The 24,100-nt window shown below is 37.5% G+C and overlaps 1 protein-coding gene across 15 annotated transcripts in view; it reads right to left on the reverse strand.

Moving 5' to 3' along the window:
- The window catches only part of LOC108669542 (centrosomal protein of 290 kDa), a 124,802-nt gene extending 101,246 nt beyond the window's left edge, over positions 1-23,556 (reverse strand). For all 15 annotated transcript variants that reach the window (XR_007157012.1, XR_007157011.1, XM_047883307.1 and 12 more), the window contains exon 1: positions 17,172-23,556. Coding sequence is in view for 13 of the 15 variants with exons in the window: in XM_047883307.1 (XP_047739263.1) it covers positions 17,172-23,497 (6,326 nt within the window). In the remaining 2 variants the exon portion in view is untranslated. The remainder of the gene's footprint in view (positions 1-17,171) is intronic.
- Between the last annotated feature and the right edge of the window lie 544 nt (positions 23,557-24,100).

Raw genomic sequence — 24,100 nt, forward strand, 5'->3', positions numbered from 1 at the left:
ATCATTTACAACGCGCACCCATGCCGCATGGCTTGACGTAAGTTAATTAAATCGAACTTCACGCAAATGATGCAATCTTCTAAGCCTTAAGAAACGCCTCATAATAAAATTACTTCTAACTCATTTCTCCAGCTGTGACTCATGATTCATTGGACCACCTGCGAGACTATTCATCCCTGCCTGATTCATACCTAATAATAAACATTCTCGGTCTAATAATAATAAATAAAAACCTTCTCGGTCACTTCACTATCTTCTATTTCCGTTCGAGCCGAGTTTACCTCGATTTTCGCCCCCAATCCTATATTAATACTCTGATTCAAATAGCAATTATCCACATTACATGTCCCAGTTTTTCATCTTGTCTCACATAATGAATTATTTTCACCCCTTTCTATTTTGCTCAACACCATCATCTTTATAGCCCCCTTCCACCATCTCCATCTTTATAGCCCCCTCTTCACCATCTTCATTTTTTTATCCCCCTTCAACATCTCCATCTTTTAGCCCCCTTCACCATCTTCATTTTTTAGCCTCTTCACCATCATCTGTTTAGCCCCCTTCACCATCTTCATCTGTATAGCCCTCTTCACCATCTTCATCTGTATGGCCCCCTTCACCATCTTAATCCTTTTAGCCCCTTTCACCATCTTAATCCTTACAGCCCCTTTCACCATCTTTATCTCTATAGTTCCCCTTTATCATCTTCGTCTTTTAATCCCCCTTTCACCATCTTTTTCTCTACAGTTCCCCTTCACCATCTCACCATCCACCAGCAGGGGTTGGCGTGGGCCCAGCAGCTTAAATTAAAGGAAGCCTCGTCGCGCCGCTGCCAAGCGAACGCAACAAGCGCGCCTGCTTGTGCGCACCACAGCACCACAGCACATGTGCACCACAGCACATGTGCACCGCAGCACATGTGCACCACAGCACAGCAGCACAGTAGCACAGCAGCACATGTGCACCACAGCACCGCAGCACAGTAGCACAGCAGCACAACACATGTGCACCATAGCACAGGTTCACATGTGCACCATAGCACAGGTTCACATGTGCACCATAGCACAGCTTCACATGTGCACCATAGCACAGCTTCACATGTGCACCACAGCACAGTAACACATGTGCACCATAGCACAGCAACTCATGTGCATCATAATGTAATGAAAAGTACTCCCTTGAATTATGAATATACAAACACAGAGTAATATTTTAGGTCAGATACAACACTCGTGGAAGTACCATTAATGAGTACGTACCACAGAATACAGCACATGAAATGTTAATGTTGGTACATTGCAAATCATTTCAACTTTGTTGTCAATTTTCCAAATAAAACTTGCGTCATGACATGGCATTTTTGTACCGTGGAGCACATTGTGTACGATGAAAACGTACATTTTACACCATATTATCACTGATGAAATTCAAGGACAGCTCATCGAAGGCTATACGTGAAGTCTACCTGCGTGAACATGTTGGCTTAAATGTAGACTTAATTGAGTAAATAAAGTCTACCCGCGTGAACATGTTGGCTTAAATGGAGACTTTATGTAAATAAAGTCTACTCGCGTAAACATGTTGGCTTAAATGTAGACAAAATGTAAATAAAGTCTACCTGCATGAACATGTTAGAGTAAATGTAGACTTAATGTAAATAAAGTCTACCTGCATAAACATGTTAGCTTAAATGTAGACTTTATGTAAATGATGTCTACCTCCATGAACATGTTAGAGTAAATGTAGACTTGATGTAAATAAAGTCTACCCGCGTGAACATGTTAGCTTAAATTTAGACTTTATGTAAATAAAGTCTACCGAACCTGCGTGAACATGTTAGTACAAATGTAGAGTTAATGTAAATGAAGTCTCCCCGCGTGAACATGTTAGTGTAAATGTAGATTTTATGTAAGTAAAGTCTACCTGCATAAACATGTTACTGTACAATCAAAACTCGCTATGACACATATAGCGGCCATTTTTTGTCTGTGATTGCCGTGTTTAGCTTACAAAATCGTTAGTAATTAGCTGAAGCAGTCGGAACCCTGTAATTATTTTCGATAGTACACTGTTAGAAAAATTACCGTTAACGGTATTACCGGCGTTTCAGTGGCCGGTCGGCACGTGAAAAGAAACATCGTGTTACCGTTTTTATTCTAATTTAACACTAGAAATCCGTAAAACATCTTATATAAACGGCGAAACAGTTTATTCTAACGAGGCGGCCGGCCACTAGAATGCCAGTGGGACCGTTTTTTCACCGTTTTTTCTAACAGTGTACATATTCAATTCTTAATACGTCGCATAACTGAAACGTCGCCCGTGACATTGAACTCCACGACCACTCATCCGATGAGGGCAACAGCGTACGATGGTTAAAAAACACGAACAAAAACTTGAAAACAACGAACGGGTTCAAGTTTCAACTCCCCTCTCCACCATTACGAGTCGACCTTAGGAACCGTTAGAATTTTATATCATAGCAATCATTGATTTCATTTCATATGAACCTAACAATAAACATAAACCAATTTTATATCATAGCAACTATTGATTTCATTTCATATGAACCTAACAATAAACATAAACCAATTTCATATCATAGCCACTATTGATTTCATTTTATATGAACCTAACGATAAATATAAACCAATTTCATATCATAGCAATCATTGATTTCATTTCATTTCATATGAACCTAACAATAAACATGAAAGTATTCGAACTTGAACGAGAAGAAGCAAGAACACATCGTTGAATGAGCAGTGGATGCGCATAAAATTTACGAAGAAAATTTGAAATGTGTTGAAAATGTTCGTAAAAGAACAAGAAACTTGGATGGAAATCTCTGCAATTAATAATCGTTGGATTGGTGTAACCGGCCCTACGCATGAATAAAAATCGATAGCGGCGTCAGAAACCAAAATCTTATGCTGGAAATTTTATGAAAATCCAAGGCATGCGTGAAAATAAGTTTTTAAAATCGCAATTAAATTCCAAGAGAATTTGATCGTATATCTTTGCAAATATATTTATATTTAACAATCAAGCATTATTAAAAAAATGTACTTTATGACGGTCTTAGTAGTTCCCGTTGTCGTTCACAATTTTTGGAGGGAATTTCGAAGGCCATTGTTGGCCACCGATTTATCTTCTCTAATAATCAATACGTTCTTTTCCGTAATTCTCATACGTATATATTTAGTCCCGTCAATAGTTTTATAGCGAAAGGCTTATCTACGAATATAGCACAGAAGTCGAAGAGAAATGCACGCGTAATAAGTCAGATTATTTCGAAGTAGGAGCATTGCGCAAGTCAAAAGATTTGAAAAGAGAAGTCAAAGTTCATAAAAAGTCAATATGGAAATACAGTATTTCCGCTGGTCCCAACGCGATTTTCATTTAGGACAATAACGCATGCCAGCTGAACATCCTAGATTATCTAGTGTAATCACGTATACATTGGTTGGATGATTAATAATAACATTAATAAAGAATATTAACACCGTTGACCAAGAAGTTCCGATGTTCGTCTCGAATACAGGAACAACTACGGAAAAGTGACAGTAAAATTTTCATACTTAAAAATGATGATCACAATTCTCTGAATGATGTACAAAGAAAAAATATAACTCAGTACTCACTGCCGTGAGTGACAGAGAGCGCATTTTCTCGTCGACGAAAACGTGAAGTCACAAACAGACGGACAGACGGACGGACGGACATGGCGAGCACAATGGCACCTTTTTTCCATAAATGCGAATTGAGAAATGCGATAAAAATAACATGTTCTATACGATGTCTACCTGAACATGTTCACATGATGTATAACATACTTAGGATTCGAGCGCTGCATGAATTCAGGCTACGATAAGTGAGTTCGTATATACTGTATTATGTATAATAACTCTGTATGAACTCAGACCTAACTCCGATTGGGGTTAAAACTTCAGTCGTCAGTCAAAACGTCGATAGAAGATGTTTTCAACAGGGTATTTTGAACAGAAAACAAGGAATGAATCGAAAATTTATATCAACGAATATTCTAAAAATGTACTCAGCGAAAAGTGAAATAAGTGATATTTTCATATGAAAAGAAGTGTTGCGAGAATGAAGAAAAGAAATTAAAAATTATAAGTTTCTATTCTGATCCCTCATTCTTGATTGTTTCGAATATTCATCAAAGGCAGGAATGTACGTATTACACTTCAAATAATAAAGATAATAGAAAATAAACATAAAAGTGACTTCAGCAAAGTCCTTCAGAAATTGAAGAGAGTTCTGGAAGCTGTGCAAGATTTGGGCCGAATTATTTATACCCACGAAAAATAGTTAACGAGTGTGGTAGAAGAACCTACTAGAGTGATTAGAATAAATAATCAACATAAAGAGTAGCTAATAATGAGAAAGAATCTAAAAGGATGAGAAACTCAACAAGTCTGAGACTTACCTAAAAATAAATATTAATCAAATGGTTCAAGACGAAATAGTTCAGTATGGAAGCTTTGAAAAGAGGAACGTCACTGAAAAATCATGGATTGCGTGAAGTTGAAAGTATCTTTATAAGCATGAGAAGTTCTCTGGAAATGTGATATGGCATAAAAAAAAGAGACTAAATATTTAACAGTAACAAAAAATAGGTAGATGCATCTATAGGTACCTACAAGTAATAAGAAGATTATCAGATTGAAGTATCTGACAAAATCCGCAGACACACATAAAAGTTGAAAAAAAGTATCAAGAAGTATCTACAGGTTTCGGTAGACACCGTCAAGTTGAAGAGTAGAATGAAAAAATATCTACATGTTTCAGTAGACACCGATAAGTTGAACAGTAGAATGAAGAAGTATCTACAGGTTTTAGTAGACACCTAAGAGTTGAAAAGAGTATTAAGAAGTATCTACAGGTTTCAGTAGACACCGAAAAGTTGAACAGTAGAATGAACAAGTATCTACAGGTTTCAGTAGACACCGACAAGTTGAATAGGAGTATTAACAACAATATCTACCAGTGTCCGTAGACACCTACAAGTTGCACAAAAGTATCAGCAGCAAGTATCTACAGTTATCAGTAGATAACTATAAGTTGTCGCAGCAAAGAGACTGCTCATAAGACTATCAGGCAAGATTGAATGCATCTGCTGAAGTATCTAGCAGTATCTATAAGTATCTATAGGTATCTGCAGGTATTTCGAACCTGTCGCGTGTCATGCCCTGTCTGTACAGGCTTGCCGTAGCACCAATTGCAGGACAGAGGTTCAGCAAACTGGATCTGGATAAAAAATTTAACATTTTCCAGACGCGCACAAAAAATTTTAATGCCCAATTAGCAATAACAAGTGGAACATTGTAAAGTTGAATAAAAAAAAGGAAGCAACTTTCCAAGTTTTCCGTGTGCAGAATCGGAGGTTAGAAAAAACTGGGTGTCTGTGGAAGAGGAGCATTAACCTATAGTCTGGGGAGACATTTTTTAATGTTAAAAGCATCTTAAAAAGCACGTGACGAGAGTTGCCCTTAGTAGAAAATATGTGCACGTTAATAGATAAAGGGTGTGTGACGCTTTGTCCCGGGATACCGTCGTTAATGCTATTCTTACCCCAAACAAAATTTTGATGCGGACCTGACTCTGAGATAGGTGCCGCCCTATAGACTTGGCGCGGAGTACGTAAATCAGCCGCTCTATGTCAGCTTCGGCTTAGGGTTTGAATGGCAACCTCTAGGCCTATACTTTCAAAAAAAGTTAAGAGATCGTATGTTCATCAGCCAATCATTGACGGCCTTTCAAGCAAAATCCACCAATCGTAGACAAGAAAATAGAGCGTAAGTACTTACGTTCACTTAGCGAGTTTTGAAAGTATGGCCTAGCTTGCAAGCTTGATTTGACTCGGTTCGTCCAACCTTTCTCATACTCTCAGGCGACTATATAATTGGAAATGAGATTCTGACAAGAAACTAATTTCGATCGATTGGCCAAGCAGACCCAGAAAACTTTGCGCCGAGTGTAGCGACTATGTTCGGCCCGCAGTCTTTGAATTTTGATAGGGTACATACACGCCTAGCTACTAGGATCGTAGTCTGTAGTTTAAGGAGTAAAGTTGCTTCCAAAACGAACCTAAGTAATGGGTTCGCATTATAATAGTGAGAAAATAAAAAAAAACTGGCGAGTATGATGAGAATACCGATGGGGTAGCCATTAGTTTCACTACCAAAATAAATTGAATAAATTCGGCAGCGGAAAAATATTAAATCATCGCATTGCTCCGCACTTCAATTAGATAATCAGAGTAATGAAAAATAATAATATAACACTTGAGGTTGAAATTGTTGCTACAAAAAAAATACATTCATTTATCTGTGGATACATTTATCTAAATTCCAACCAAAATAAGTTGTCCATTTATAATAATGTACTAGGAAGCTGAGATTGATTCATAAAAATATCAATATACTCGTATCTCTCGCGCAGAATAGTTATCGTTATCCCTAACGTAAGTATTATATGAGAAATATAATTTCACATATTATATTTAACATAGGATTTTATATAATATCTATAATTTATAACGGGTCGCGAAGCTAAAATTAAATTTAAAAAGTACTATAAAAACGTAAGAAAGTAAGTTTAAAATTTACCGTACATGCAAGCACGATTTAATGACATTAAATTATCAGATTAGAAAAATCGTCAGTATGCTTAGATTGCGATGATGATTGAGGGAAATTAAAATAAAAGAAAATTATAATGTAAGAAAAGTGCACGTCAACTCAGATTTACTTCAGGATGAAACCGCGGAAATCGTAGCTCAGGAAGAGAACCAATCCCATTTTAGAATTCGCATGCGACACTCTTTAAAGTCTTTTAACACAATAAACTTGCATCCTTTAAATCATATTTTCAACAATTGTATGATCCGTACCTATACAGCCCGGCCAAGTGGACAAGACGGTAATAGTCTAAGTCAGTAATATATTTGAGTTAACCCGTTAACCGCCGTTTCTTAACGATTACATTGACGGGCAATGCAATGTTAAAAAATAAGGACATTCCCACTTTCTGAATTGTGTTATATCACATTTTAATGCATTCGTGTTCAACGTCTAAACTTTTTGCACTAAATTGGAGGTTCCTGACTTTTTTTAGTAGTAAAAACATTTTGTCTACCCAACGCCGATGCTTAAAACAATCGGACGTGTTTATTCAAAGTGGAATACAGAAAAAACATATATATAAATACACCTATTCCTGAGAGAACTTTATTTTCGTGCTGCATTGCGATAGAAACTTTTCAACTTAATTGGGGTACATAGCCCAACAAGACGTTGTAAATAAAGTATGTAGTACACAGCCCAACATGACGTTGTACTGTACATAAAGTATGTAGTACACAGCCCAACATGACGTTGTACATAAAGTATGTAGTACACAGCCCAACATGACGTTGTACATAAGTATGTAGTATACAGCCCAAAATGACGTTGTAACATAAAGTATATAGTATGCCCAACATGACGTTGTACATAAAGTATGTAGCACACAGCCCAACATGACGTTGTACATAAGGTATGTAGCCTTCATTGGTTTAATAGCCATGCTAAGTAAATGAACATGCCTGAGACTCAACATGACTCACGAAGCTGCTGTCATAAGACACTTGTTACACATGGTGTTTGTGTGAGAGGCACACATGCAACATGTGTATACATGACACCCGCTCTAGCTGTATACTTTGTATTTTTTTGGCAACTTCGTGATTCGAGGCTTCTCTCCTCTGTACGCGGGAAGAGAAAAATTGTGATTTTATACCAACAATGAAGCAGAATTAATATTAATTAATGTAATTAATAATGTCTTAATTAATAAAATTAATTACAATTAATTAATATAATTAATGTCTTAATTCGCGCTTTATTTTTGCCTCCGCAGTTTGACTGTAATGTGTCCGCTCAGAAAATTACTAAAATCGTTCTTCTGTCCACTGATTTATTGCATCGTTAATGCATCCTACCTAGAATTGCGACGGATGATAGTGACTTTTTAAACATATTTTATAAATAAAATCAAACTTCATTGTCTAATTTCTGCCAATGTGATCTATTTAGACATGAGCAAAAAAATCCTTTGTCATAATATCGATAAACTTTTTGACATTATATGGGTCACGGTGACCCAGTTTGGCCCGGTTCTCTGCTCGTGTTGTGAGTAACAAATTCTGTCAAAATTTAACAAAAACAACCCTTTCATTTTTCTGTGAGATATTCCTTGCCAACTATACATACACATTAGATTAATCGAGGCATTTAGTAATTAGTGAACTACGTACGATGATCGCACACACATAGAAACAAAACAATTATAACTCCACATGAAACACATCGAAGTTTACTAGTTCTAAACCAGTCGAAAATAAAGCCCAGTTAAATATGAGCACCAACAACGCTACACTGTTAGAAAAACGGTGAAAAAACGGTCCCACTGGCATTCTAGTGGCCGGTCGCCCCGTGAAAATAAACTGTTACGCCGTTTATATGAGATTTTTCACGGATTTTTAGTGTTAAATTAGAATAAAAACGGTGACATGATGTTTCTTTTCACGTGCCGACCGGCCACTGAAACGCCGGTAATACCGTTAACGGCAATTTTTCTAACAGTGTATACAAACTTAATTTTTTGTTCGTTAATTAAAATCCAGATCGCTTTTATGTCCCAAATGCTCACCGCTGCTGGATGATCATCTTCATTCTTTACAGAGCAAGTAAAATCAATCAAGGGATTACACTCGATTCCTGGAACGGTGAATAATCCTCCTCTGGATCGCACCGAATAATCACCGGTGGAAGCGTTCGTGAGGCAATAAAGCTTCACGAATCACAATCGTCAATCCGTGGACTTGTGTTCGAATTCGTTCGAGTAAGTGAGTCCAGTTAACCCAGACTAACGTAGATATAAAAATCCAGTTCAGTATATTCAGGGATTCAGATGATTTTCAGTATTCAGCTCAAATATTCTGAGATTATCACTCAGATCCTCAAGAATTAAATAAAGAATTCTTGAACAATCACTATGAATATTTTGAATTCAGGAGACAGTTTTAATTTTAGTGTAGCAAGAACTTGGTTTTATTTTCAGTTTTTTTTTTCTTTTAGCCCAATTGCCCTCGGTCAAAAAATCAGATTTAAAGTTCGACACACTAGAATTTTTTTCAAAGTCAATGATTTCTGTTATTTCACGTAAAGGGATAGATAATTGAAAAATCGTGAGCAAACTGAAATAGATATCGCTTAGCATTCAGTTTGATGATAAAATTCTTCATGTTCAAAAAAATTATTAAAAAATTGATGAAATTTTTATAGATTTCTGGCCCCAAAAACAATTTAGCATTACCTTAAAAATTCAAAAACTTTTAGCAGCGTTCAACTTTTACGTCGGCATCTTGATGAACCTTTTTCATGATGCAATCTTTCGTGAATAACTTTACTCGCCAAAAACGACGACAAACAAAATGTGTATAATAATGGAAAATGTTTTGAAAAAAGGCTACAGGATTGTACTTTAATCCATGTGATAGACCTTTTCAATGAACATTACATAGTTTTAGAGAATGACCAATGCAAAGCTTGATAAATGAAAAACGATGCATTCTAAAAAGAAGTCGAAAATCATTACGCGAAAACTTTGATTTTCGTTTGTTTTTTGTGGGTTCAGAAACTATAGATTGGTACAAAATTTGTCCGTAAACATAAGAAATTTTCAAACTGAATGCACAACGATAACAAATGTTCCGCGCACCATAAATATATTCTACATATATATCAATTTCGTTTAATACTTTTCGCTACAACTTTCAATTTCAATCACATTATCACCAATATTATTTCAGAATATCATTGAGACTACAATACTTTACTAAAAAATTTTTGGCGCAGCATAAATATATTCTACATATATATCAATTTCGTTTAATACTTTACGCTACAACTTTCAATTTCAATCACATTATCACCAACATTATTTCAGAATATCATCGAGACTACAACACTTTACTAACATAGTGAAGGGGAGAGTCGCGCGCCGTTGAAGGGAACCACACCACAGAACAGACACGACTGCCGGCCGCCCTTCGTGAAGGGTGCCAACTGCCTTCCAAGACACCCTCCTCCCTCCTTTTCCCTTCACTTCTCTTCGCTTACTTGTCCTCACCCCTTCACATCAGGTTCGCGCGCCTCTTCAAGAAATTCACGCACCCTTTTATGAAATTTGCGCACCTTTTCGTAAAATTCGAGCACCCCTCCACGAAATTTGCGTGCCTTTTCTCGAGATTCACACACCCCTCCACGAAATTCACGAGCCTTTGCTCGAAATTTGCAAACCCCTCCACGAAATTCACGAGCCTTTGCTCGAAATTTGCAAACCCCTCAACGAAATTCACGCGCCTCTTCCCGAAATTCAAACGCCCCTCCAGGAAATTCACGAGCCTCTTCCCGAAATTCACACACCCCTCCACGAAATTTGCGAGCCTATTCTCGAAATTCGCACGCCTCTCCAATTTTTCCGACGTCTATTGACGTGATTTTATTCCGATTCACTTAAAGAACTTTACTCGTTTATCGTAACCGTAAGAATTTTTAATTTATATCAACTATTTCTCGATAATACGGGCCAATTTATCGAAGTTCATGTATTTACAATCATGTCGTGATTTTCACTATAAATGCTAATTTTATGCTAAACAGTAACCAACTTTTCACCAAATCTCACTCACTTGAAACGCCTTTTGCAGCAAAAGTTTTTTATATTATATTATTTATCATTAATTTTATATCTGTAATATTTGCTATTTATTTCGGAGTTCTTGTTCGATCGTCTAGACTCAGAAAATTGTACGAATCATTTTGTTCAAATAAAGACACGCTTCTTCACGCTTTTGCTGCATCAAACTTGGTCATGATGCAAAACATACAAATTTAACACAATTGCAAAATGTCATTCATTCTAAATACAAATTGCAGAAGGAAAAAATGCGGAAATTCACAGAAAATGCGGAACTTCAGGCCATCAGACGCATGAGGAATGACAAGCAATACTATATAACAATTAATATTGTATCTAACTCCAGCCTTTAATATACAGGTTTGGGGTACATGAGTTCAGTAGCAGTACTCATTGCAATAATAATGATGATATTGCAATTAAATTGTAAACAATATTTTCAAAAGATTAACGCACTCTCGAAAAATAAGTGGAATATTGTCCCAAATAGCGAAGCACTTGTGCCCATATGTGGGTCATCCCGTTCAAATTTGGCCTGGCAAAAACGCGCGTCATTGCTACATACAAAAAGTGTGTTACTATTGGTCGTAATTTGTCACTATTGGTCGTAATTTGTCACTATTGACCGTAATTTTGACGTAATAATTTGGCCTGGCAAATGAGACTTATCATTGCTACTTACAAAAATATTTTGTCAGTATTTGGACAAGATAATTTATTAATTTCTCTGTGTGCACATCCGGCGTAGGCCTACAGGGTGCAGAAGGCTCAGTTTCGCAGTCAACAGCGGCGAGTCAACACAAGGAAGCCTTTCAAAGCCGTGCAAATTAACGGCCGATGCGCGCAGAGATAGCGGCCACCGAAACTAGCGTCCTCACATACTTCCCTCACATACTTCCCTCACATGCTTCCCTCACATGATTCCCTCACATACTTCCCTCACATGCTTCCCTCACATAGTCCCCTCACATGCTCCCCTCACATGCTTCCCTCACATGCTTCCCTCACATACTTCCCTCACATACTTCCCTCACATACTACCCTCACATACTCCGTTCACATGCTTCCCTCACATACTTCCCTCACATGCTTCCCTCACATGCTTCCCTCACATACTTCCCTCACATGCTCCCCTCACATGCTTCCCTCACATGCTTCCCTCACATACTCCCCTCACATGCTTCCCTCTCATACTACCTTCACATACTTCCCTCACATGCTTCCCTCACATGCTTCCCTCACATACTCCCCTCACATGCTTACCTCACATACTTCCCTCACATACTTCCCTCACATACTTCCCTCACATACTCCCCTCACATACTCCCCTCACATACTCCGTTCAAATGGTTCCCTCTCGTAAAACCACATACTTGTCTCGCATAACCCAATCACACGTTTCCCTCACATATACCCTCACATGCTTCCCTCACATACTCCCCTCCGTAGAATCACCACATACTCGTCTCACATAACTCCCTCACACGTTTCCCTCATATAAACCCTTGCAGACTTTCCGCGCATGCTTCTCTCACATGCTTCTTTCACGTACTCTCCTCATATGATTCCCCAATCTCTTCTCACATGCTTCCCTCACATTCTCCCGTCGCATACTACCCTCACGTGACTTTCTCACGTATTTCCCTCACATACTCCCCTCATACGCTTCCTAAAACTCCCCTCATATGCTTCTCTCACATGCTTAACTCACATACTCCCCTCATATGGCTCTCTCACATGCTTAACTCATTATGCTTCCCTCACATAATTTCCTTGCAAACTTCCCTCAAATTCTTCTCTCCTATTCTTCCCTCACATTCTATGAAATATATTTTCATATATTGCGATTTCGGCGAGTGATTAGTCACCATTTACATTTAATTACACCGTAATGATCCAGCAGATATCTGGTAATTTCCTTTATGGTGTTAAAAGAGTAAAAAAAAGAAAACAATAGGAATGAAAAGAGAAATAATAGATAATAAATAATAATAAATTGAAGGAGAAAAACAGGAGAAATTTGAATTAAATTATGACAAAGTTGTCTGAAATGTTTCACGAAATGGGACATAAATAAATAATTATTTCGAGACCATGAATTATACATAAATGAATTATGAATAATTAATTGTGCATAAAAGATAAACTTATGATTAAAAATCAAGACACAGCGATTTATTTTTAAAGACTAAAAAAGGATAGAAATGTTAAAGAAAATGTACGAAAATGTTGTTACCAGGTACAATTATTGCGGTGATGTGAAGAAAAAGCTTTGAGTGCAGACGAAGGCGAATTAAATAATTTGTTAATAAATATAATGATTGAAGTGAAGGAGAGGTATACAAGAATTTCTTCATAAATAGAATGTCGGTAATGAATGATGGTCGAAAATCCATAGAATTTTTTCATCACGTGCACCATGACAGAAAATTATTTAGCCACCCCATCCGTTTAGTTTTAATCATCTATCATTAATATTTATCATTCCTATAAAGACAATACGAGCGTCAACGTCATTCAATTAAAAAATTCCATACAATCATCATGTGGATAAATGCGGTGAAGCCAACAATATGAATGTAGTTTTTATTTTGTAAAAAAAAAAAAGAATATGTGTGTTATATGTATGCTGTAAAACCCATAATATGTAGATTGTATTCATGCCGTATACCCATAATATGTAGATTGTATTCATACCGTAAAACTAGTAATATGTGTGTAATGTTCATCTTGTAAAACCAATCATTTTTACGTCAAAATTATGCACCGAAACCAACAATTTGCATATTAAATTTAAAATGTAAATCCAAAAACAGGTATGTTATGTTTGCAAATAAAAAACTTGATCATCAAGAACATGATATCAGGAAATGGAACAAATTTCCTAAGATTTTCTCACTTCCTTAAAAGTGTTCAGTACCAGAGGAGTGATTTAAAAAAAGTAAGAAACATGTAAGACAATGAAAATTATTCACCTGTGTTTACTGAAAAGAAATCCGAACTGAATAAATGAACATAATGAAAAAAATTAAAAAAAGAACATGAAAATATTGTAAAAATAAAATGAGAAAGCATTTTTTCCAATGAAGTTTGGTAAAACATGAAATACTCGTAAAGCGACATTCATTTCCCAATGAATGTCAATGAATTCATTTCCCAAAGCAAACAAATAAGCCAAGCCCTCCCAAAAAATGATATCCTCCTTTAAGTATGAAAATTAAATGATATTTTTTTGCATCGTCTGCGAGAAGATTGTTCTTTAATTATGAAGCGACAGTAAAATTGTCTCGAACGGTAATTTTTTAAAGAAGTTCTGCATATAATTAGCTTACCGTGTCAACAAAGCCAAATACCGTCAACCCTTCGTTAAGAAAAAACATGAATAATGTACAGGCATAGAAGAAGAAAATTTAATCCACTTTCAGGATAAAGATGATAGAATTAAGCATAATTGATAAAAAAATATCCCTAAGCCGGAAATGACTAAACCAAAAATTTATTCCCAAATAAAAATATAAACTAAAAAACGAAAATAAAAACCACTTTCAGGATAAAAATAATAGAATTAAGCAGATTTAAAGTGATGAAGAATATCCCTAAGACGGAAATTATTTTTAAACCAAAAATTTATTCCCAAATAAAAAATTAAAAAAAAAAAACAAAAATAAAAACCTTTTCATCTCAGAAATGAAGCTACGTTCAGGCAGTCGCGAGTCGTCGTCCTGACTCAGGAATGAATACATGGATGACTGGTTGAGACTTGCCACACTGGGGGAACTGGAGGAATAACAAGGGAATGAATACATGGATGACTGGTTGAGACTTGCCACACTGGGGGAACTGGAGGAATAACAAGGGAATGAATACATGGATGACTGATTGAGACTTGCCAGGGAGAACTGGTTAAAAAGCTGAACAACTGAACATTCACAAAGTCAATGCGGAGGTTTGTACAAAATATTCGAGAGGCATGAAATCAATGAATGAATTAATCAAAAATAATAATAATTCTATGAAACAAGTACGAATCTGTGAAAAATATTAAAGACATTTTACTCTGCTCAAGTTGGAAAGTGTGTCCAGAAAATGCAGCCTGAAATGTACAATAAGAAAAATAGATGTTTTGAAACGTAAGCACATAATTTTGGCATTAAATTTTCGAACGAAACTGTTACCTTATATATGAAAAACTAAAAGTCATCAAAAAACACAAATTTGGTAGAAAATACAATTAGAATAAAAATGTTACAACAAAATTTTTCTAAGAAACACGGGCGAAAATTGCAATGATAGAACAAATTCTGTAATAAAACATAAAAAATTGTGTAATGTATATTAGAAATTTTTATCAACACAGAATGTTACACAAAATAAGTTGGTATTTGAACACAAATGGAATACAAGGAACACAACACAAATAAGGATCGTCTCAAATACGAGTCAGTTCGGTCAGGATCGTTAAAAAAACTATAATTATAATTGTAGAACTGAAATTATAGTTGTTTACAATAGCTGCTTGTTAAAATATAATTTCGTGACCAACTACCCTAAACTCAGAGGTCAGTAATATAATTATAAAACTATTTAATTATATAATTAATTATATTACATAATTAATAATTAGTTATATAATTATATCAAAATATAATTATATAATATAACTTGAGGTCAGTATCCCCGAGAGTGGTGACAGCTTGGCACGCTGCCTGGCTATTCCGACGACGCTCCGCGGTTATCAGGACCAAGATGAAAAGTTAGGCCGAGATGTCATAAGATAACAATAATAATAACAGTAATAATTAACGAGCGCAATATAGAAGTCTCAGCAATAATAATAAGATGTCAGTCGAAGATAAGAAGAAATCATGGTGAAGTGTTTTTTAAATCGCCTAATTGAAATGTAGAAAAGCTGCAAAATAAAATTTTAAATTAGAATGTACAAAATTATTTGCAACTTTTGGTAATAAGATTATAATAGGGAAAAATTTTAAAGCACAAATTTGCAAAAATGTTTGTGAGTTTTTATGAGGAAGGCACTTTGCGAATGTTGCACTCGAAAGCATTTTAATAAGCTGTGCATCTGAAATAAAAGTAGAATCAAGCATATGCAGCACGAGTACCAACTTCACGAATATAATTGAGTCTTTAAATCAAGGTAAGACTGATAAAAATGCCAATGCCACAGTATATCGACGGCAAAATTACAGCAGCACACCCCAAAATATGACTCTACACAGACTCGAGTAGGTTTAAGCTCAAGTAAGGTTTATTTCCACCTCGTTTACACAGAAACCAAATGTCGAAAGTCAAAGAACATGAAAACGCGATCTTTTACCTTTCAGGTGCGAGAAACCAAGGCCTATTAAAAGAGTATATAGGCCTATTAAATCAAATGCCGAAAGTCAAAGAACACGACAGCGCGATCTTTTACCCTTCAGGTGCGAGAAACCAAGGCCTATTAAAAGAGGATACAGGCCTATTAAATCAAATGCCGAAAGTCAAAGAACGCGACAGCGCGATCTTTTACCCTTCCGGTGCGAGAAACCAAGGCCTATTAAAAGAGTATACAGGCCTATTAAATCAAATGCCGAAAGTCAAAGAACACGAAAGCGCGATCTTTTACCCTTCGTGTGCTGCAGGTGTGAGAAACCAAGGCCTATTAAAAGAGTATATTTTCTCCGACGTAAACAGCCGCAATGATGACGTACGGAGAGCTCGCTTCTGCTGCAAGGTTGACGCGTCGCGGCCACGTATAAACATGATCCTAACGTGTCTGGCACGGAGCCACATTCCCGAGTATTCGCGCGTTCGATAAAAATTGTTCTTTACGGCGAAAAAATCGATCAATCGATACAATTCAACTTACAACCACCATTCACGAGTCTAATTGCGTCGATACACGGACGGTTATTTCGGTATGCGTCGGCTAGAAAACGGGGAGCAGTTTCAAACTCCGAAAACCTTTGTGATAAAATATTTCATTAATTTGGGAAAAACAGTTCACACAGGACGAGCGTGTTTTCCCCAACTTGCAATCCAATCTCACAAGTTTCACTCTCATCCACTTCTTAAACAGAAGTTTGAAAAATAAATAACCGATTCCACAAACTTGATGCTAAATAGCCAAAGTTAGTATTGAGCGCACAAAGGATATCAACTCAAGGAATAGGGTAACAACCCAAAGTCTAGCAAATATGTACAAACGTAATCGGTGAAGTTTCTTCAAAAAAAAAATTCACACGCTTTTTAATTTCATCAACCATCCGGAGTTCATGGAATTCAGTTCAAATTGGTGAAGTTTCTTAAAAAAAAAATTCACACGCTTTTTAATTTCATCAACCATCCGGAGTTCATGGAATTCAGTTCATGTTAGTAGGTCACTAATGTATAGCACTAAGACATACTGCTCGAATAGCTCCATATCCTCTTCAGGCGATGCACCTTCAGGTGATTTCGGACGACGAGGTTTGGGCTTGGGTGGCTCTTCTTTCTTCTTTTGCTTTGCTAGTTCTTTCTGCTTCTGTTCTTCAGCCATTACTTTTTCCAACAACGCAGCCTTTTCATCTGATTCCTTTTTCCTTTCAGCCGCTTTACGAAGCTCTTCATTAATTAAAAGTTCATCAGCCTTTGCCTTTTCAAGTGCCTTTCTTTCATCTTCAAGTTGTTTGCGTTCAGCCTGCTCTCGTTTCTTCTTTTCCTGTAATTTGCGATCTTCCGCTAAAACTCTTTCTTCGAGGGCCTTTCTATTTTCCAGTTCTATCTTCTTCTCCTCAGCTTTCTGCATTTCTTCCATAACAAGCATATTATCTCGCTGTCTTCTTTCCACAGCTTGCCTTTCATTGTCCCTCTCAATTTCCTCTTCTGTAATACGATTCGCCTCATCTTTCTGTTTATTGCCTGCAGCGACAGCCAGTTCCTCAATTTCTTTACTTTCAGCCTTACACTTTTTATCATCTTCTGAAGTTCTTAATTCTTTGGCAATAATTTCCATGTCATCTCCGACGTTCTGGGCAGGCTCAGTGACGCTCTTACCGGTCTTAGACACCTTTTTCACGATAATTTCCGGTTCGAAGGCCTCCTGGATTTCGTGAACATCGGGCTGGAAAGATACCTTCTTCTGGCTTTGTTTGACAGCTTGTCCTTCCGTTCTTTCATCCAAAGCACTTTCAAAGTCAGCAAATTCCTGAGCAATAATCATCTCTTCTACTGCAGCAGCTATTTTATCATCGCGATCTTCCAAAGCTTTTTGAAGCGCAACAGTTTCCTCCTTCTTGCTGGCAACGAGATTCTTCTCACGTTCAGCTTCTTCAGATTCTTTCTGTTTTCTTTTCCTGTCTTCTTCAAGAACTTTCTCAGTCAGGATTCTCTTTTCATCAGCAAGTTTCTTTTCTTGGTCAGCTTTAGCAGCAGCTTCGCGTATGATAGCTTCGTCGATACGTCTCTGCTGTTCCGCTTTCCGATTGGCTTCTTCAACACGAGCTTTTTCGATCATCTCTTTTTCGGCCTCTTGAGCGAGTTTAGAAGCTTTAATGGCTTCTTCCTCGAGAGCTCTTTTCTCGTCAGCAACTCTTTTCATTTCTTCGATTTTCATGAGTTCTAAATTAATTTTTTCGTCGTCGCTGCTCCTCATTTCCACCGACCGATCAAATATTTCAGAAGATTTACTTCCATGTGTAGTCGAACTTGTATCAATAGTTTCTGTAATGGTTCCCGTTCCTTCATTAGCTTCCCCAAGTAAACGTTCACCTAAATTTTTAGGTTTTTTCATTTCTTCGATAATTTTTACTCTGGTTTGAGACTCTACATTCACATCTAATCCATTCTTGATTGACGGTTCTTGCTTGTACTTTTCATTTGAATTCGGTTGATCGGACCTATTCAATCCATGTCCGCGTTTTCTCCGGTCATTCTCAATGGCTTGCTCCTCCATGCTTTTGTTAAGCAATTCCTTCTGCTTACGTGCTTCAGTTATCTTCATTTCATCAGCGATACGTTGGTCATCACCATCTTTCTGTTTATTCGCCATTTCTTGTTCAATCAGAACCTTCTCCAAGTCCTGTTTCTGTTTGAGAATACCTCTATTTCGACGATCAAATTCAAGAGCTTGTTCCTCCATGCTCTTATTCAGGAGTTCTTTTTCTTTCTTTGCCTCAGCAATTCTAATTTCATCGGCAATTCTTTTGTCATCAGCTTCTTTCTGCTTGCAACGTTTTTCTTCGTCAATCATCTGATTCTCGCCTAGCTGCTTCTTTTTAAGCGCTTCGCGATTCTTCCGATCAGCTTCCAGCACTTGTTCTTCCATGCTCTGATTTAACAAGTCTTTCTGTTTTTTAGCTTCAGCAATCAGGAGGGCATCCTGAATTCTCTTACTGTCTGAAACAGGTTCCAATCCATCTGATCCAGACGCAGAATCATGGGAGGTTTTCTTTGACGTTTCTGTTCTCTTTCGGTCATTTTCTAGAGCCTTTTCTTCCATGCTTTTATTTAAAAGTTCTCTCTCTTTCTTAGCCTCAGCAATAATCTTCTCATCAGCTTTAGCTTTCTCGATATCATCCTTTACAATTTCTTCTTTTCGAGTGATCGCCTTGCTTTTCCTGTCATTTTCAATAGCTTGTTCCTCCATGCTTTTGTTTAGCAATTCCTTCTGCCTGTGTGCTTCAGCTATCTTCATTTCGTCAGCTATTCGTTGGTCATCATCACGCTTCTGTTTCGCCAATTTTTCTTTTTCAATCAGAACCTTCTCTAAGTCCTCTTTCTGCTTCAGAATATCTTTATTCCTACGATCAAATTCTAGAGCTTGCTCTTCCATGCTCTTATTCAAGAGTTCTCTTTCTTTTTTCTCTGAAGCGATTTTCATTTCTTCACGTATTTTTAATTTGTCAGCTTCCGTCTGGGCACGCTCTCGTTCAGCGTTAGCAAGTCGTTGTGTATTCTCCTCCTCATCTTTTAAAATTTCTCGATTCTTTCTATCTATTTCAAGGGCTTGTTCTTCTAACATATAGTTCAAAAGTTCTTTTTGTTTTCTAGTTTCTGTTTGCTTAAGCTCATCTTCTATTTTCCGGTTATCATTTCTTGTGTCTACCATTGCGAGATTAGAGTTAGGCACTTTCTCGGTTGCTTGGCCAGCTTCTGCGTCATCAGAAGCCAGATGTTTCGAATTTGGGATGGATACTGGAGTATTTTCTGTCTTGTTGATAGCCGAGGAAGTTTGTATTTCTGATTCTACAACCGAAGCAGCTTCATCCTTTTCTCCAGTAAAGCAGGGTTCCAACTCGTGTTGAGTTTCTCCTGAATCTGCTTCATCGTTCAACATGAAGGGAGGACCTATTGGGCCAACATAATTAGGAACTTCTTCACTTGTTACAGGCAGAAGAGAAGCATTGCGCTTTGACTCCGTTTCATCTGTGAATTCTATTTCTTCCTCCCCAATTGCTGGTTTTTCCTCACTTCCCACGGAACGAATGTTCGCTTCGGACATTCCAACAGTGGTTTCTTCGAGAACTTCCGACTGGCGAGTCTGTTTTAAATCTTCTATTTCAGGTGGTTCTAATTCCTGTCCTAGTTTTGAAGCACTTTCCTTGACTATCTCTTCCATTCCTAAAACATGTTCTTCCTTACTTTGATCGAGACATTCTCGTTGCTGGGTAATTTCAGGCGATTCAACATCAGCAGCATAAAAAGGGTTTTCGTCTTCTTTCAGTTCATGCACACTTCTTTCTACAGCAGCGTCTTTCTCAGCTGCTTGTTTCTTCTGGAGAAGATCTCTATTCATTCGATCAATTTGGAGAATTTTTTCTTCAAGACTCTGGTTCGCCTGTTTGCGTTCCTTCTCTGCTTCAGCTTTCTGCAATTCCTCCATTATTTTCCTATTATCAGATTCGACCTGATTGCGTTTCTTTTCCTCTTCAATGGCCTTCTTCTCTTCTTCCCGCTTCCTTTCCAGAGCTTCCCGTTGCAAACGGTCAACTTTGAGCACTTGTTCTTCCAAACTTTGATTCGACAAAACTTTCTGTTTATTTGCTTCGGCAATTCTTAATTCAGATAAAATTTTATCAGCATCAGAAGCAGAATCAACTTTATCCGATCTAGGAACCGAGTCTAGCGGTATTTTACTGGGAGTTTCTTTACCTTCTTGATCATTTTTCTCGGTCTGTTCTTCCACACTCTGTTTCAAATGGTCTCTCTGTCTTTTAGACTCATCTGTTACTTTTTCAAGATTCCGTGCTTTATTGAACCCATCACTTGCTATCTCAGGTGCTTTAACATTTGCTGTCTTTTTTCTGTCATTTTCAATAGCTTGTTCTTCCATGCTTTGATTTAGCAGTTCCTTATGCCTGCGTGCTTCAGCTATCTTCATTTCATCGGCGATACGTTGGTCATCATCACACTTCTGTTGAGCCCACTTTTCTTGTTTAATTAGATCCTGCTCCAAGTCCTGTTTCTGTTTGAGAATATCTTTATTTCGACGATCAAATTCAAGAGCTTGCTCTTCCATGCTCCTATTCATGAGTTCTTTCTCTTTTTTTGCCTCAGCAATTTTAATTTCATCGGCAATTCTTTTGTCATCAGCTGCTTTCTGTTTGCGTTGCTTTTCTTCTTCAATCAACTGATTCTCGCCAATCAGTTTCTTTTTCATCGCTTCGCGATTCTTACGATCAGCTTCGAGCACTTGTTCTTCCATGCTCTGATTTAACAAGTCTTTCTGTTTTTTGGCTTCAGTAATCAGCAGAGCATCTTGAATTTTCTTACTGTCCGAATCAGGTTCAACTCCACCTGGTGTAGGCGGAGAGTCTAGTGGGGTTTTCTTTGAGGTTTCGCTTCTCATACGATCATTTTCCAAAGCCTTTTCTTCCATGCTCTTATTCAGGAGTTCTTTCTCTCTCTTAGCCTCAGCAATAATCCTCTGATCAGCTCTAGCTTTTTCAACATCATCCTTGGCAACTTCTTGTTTCTGAGAGATTTCCCTTCTCTTCCTGTCATTTTCAATAGCTTGTTCTTCCATGCTTCGGTTTAGCAGTTCCTTCTGCCTGCGTGCTTCAGTTATCTTTATTTCATCAGCGATACGTTGGTCGTCACCATCTTTCTGTTTTGTGGATTTTTCTCTTTCAATCAGAACCGTCTCCGTGTCTTGTTTCTGTTTGAGAATATCTCTATTTCGGCGATCAAATTCAAGAGCTTGTTCCTCCATGCTCTTATTCAAGAGTTCTTTTTCTTTTCTTGCCTCAGCAATTTTGATTTCATCGGCAATTCTTTTGTCATCAGCTTCTTTCTGCTTGCGACGTTTTTCTTCTTCAATCATCTGATTCTCGCCTAACTGCTTCTTTTTCAGCGCATCGCGATTCTTCCGATCAGCTTCGAGAGCTTGTTCTTCCATGCTCTGATTTAACAAGTCTTTCTGCTTTTTAGCTTCAGCAATTAGGAGGGCATCCTGAATTCTCTTACTATCCGAAACAGGTTCGACTCCATTTGATCTAGGTGCAGAACCTTGAGAGGTTTTATTTGACGTTTCTCTTCTCTTTCGATCATTTTCCAAAGCCTGTTCTTCCATGCTCTTATTCAAAATTTCTCTCTCTTTCTTAGCTTCAGCAATAATCTTCTCATCAGCTTTAGCTTTCTCGATATCGTCTTCGACAGTTTCTCGTTTCCGAAAGATTTCCCGTCTTTTCCGGTCATTTTCAATAGCTTGTTCTTCCATGCTTCGGTTCAGCAGTTCCTTTTGCCTGCGTGCTTCAGCTATCTTCATTTCATCAGCGATTCGTTCATCGTCAGCTGCTTTTTGTTGAGAAGATTTTTCTTTTCCCTCAAGATATTGAGATGACTCTTGATTTTGCCTCAGGAGTAACTTATTCCTACGATCAAATTCCAAAGCTTGTTCCTCCATACTCTTATTCAATAGTTCTTTCTCTTTCCTGGCGTTTGCGATTGCTATTTCATCTGCAATTCTCTTACTATCAGCTGTTTGCTGTTTAAATTTCTTTTCGTTATCGATCAAAGATTTTTGCTCCCCTAATTGCTTTTTAATCAATTCTCTGTTTTTCCGATCCATTTCTAGAGCCTTTTCTTCCATGCTCTTATCCAGTAACTTTCTCTGCTGAATAGCACCTGCAATTTGGATTTGTTCCGCTATCTTCCGAGCATCTGCTTCGTTTAAACCGTTTCTTACTTGACTCTCACCTGAACCATCAGCCTGTGCTGCAACCACATTCCTCTTAGTTTGAGTTACAATTATTTCTTTAGCAACGGGTACCTCCTGCAAATGCCGATCATCTAGGCCTACACTCTGACTTTGGTATTCCTCATCTTCCCGTGCTATCCTATCACGTTCTAGAGCCATGGCTTCCATTGCTCTTCTTTCTTCCTCTAATCTCTTCATTTCTCTAGCAATTACTTCTGCGTCTCTTCGTCGTTGTTCGGCCAACCTAATGGCTTCTTCTTTGGCTCTTTTTTCATCTTCCTGCCTCTCACGTTCTATTACCTCCATAACTCTCTGCTCTTGTATTCTCCGTTCCTCGGCTCGTCTGGCTAATTCTTTAGCTATCAATTCTTGATCTTTCAACCGTTGGTTTTCAATTTGGTCCAGTGCTTTGGCAATGCTAGCCCTATCACTTTCCTCTTTCTTTCTGTTCTCTTCGGCTATCCGCTCTCTTTCGAGCTTCCGTTCCTCCTCTATTCTCCTAACTTGTTCGTCAATTAAATCCTTGTCAGTTCTTTTAGGCTGGGACCTTTGCATTAGTTCTTCTTGAATAGCTTTGGCTTTCTGAGCTTTGGCTTCTCGTTTGGCTTGTTTTTTGGCAGCTTCAAGGCACGCTTTCTTTTTTGCCTCCTCTAGGGCTTCTGCACTCGTCCTGGATCCATCTTCGTTCTCAATTGCGCTCAACTTTTCGGCGACTAAAGCGATCTCAGGACTGCATGAAATGGCCTGAAGTTCATCGGCAGCGAAACTTGTGTTCACTGATGTGTTGAGTGTCGTATTGAGCGACTCAGGCCTAATCGTGGAAACAGATAATTAGATAACAAATCGGTATTAGTTACTTGGAATTTTTTGGTCTTGGCTTGTATTAATTAAACGATCGGTGCACGATTGAAAACGAAAAACTATAAAATCTACTCAAAATTCAGGTATGATTGGAGACGAAAAATCCCATATTTTTTGAGTTTTAACGATTTACAATAGCTTTTGAAAATTGTTCTGTGATTTTGAATGTCACCACATTTACTATGCAAAAAGTAATAATCAAGCAACCGAAACGAAGTAAAAAAATCGAGCCTGATTATATTATATTGATTACTTGGCTTTTTAGACTACATTCATGGATGAGAAACTTATTCCGTT

The sequence above is a fragment of the Hyalella azteca genome, unplaced genomic scaffold, assembly GCF_000764305.2.
Source record: "Hyalella azteca isolate HAZT.00-mixed unplaced genomic scaffold, Hazt_2.0.2 contig12555, whole genome shotgun sequence".
NCBI lineage: Eukaryota > Metazoa > Arthropoda > Malacostraca > Amphipoda > Hyalellidae > Hyalella > Hyalella azteca.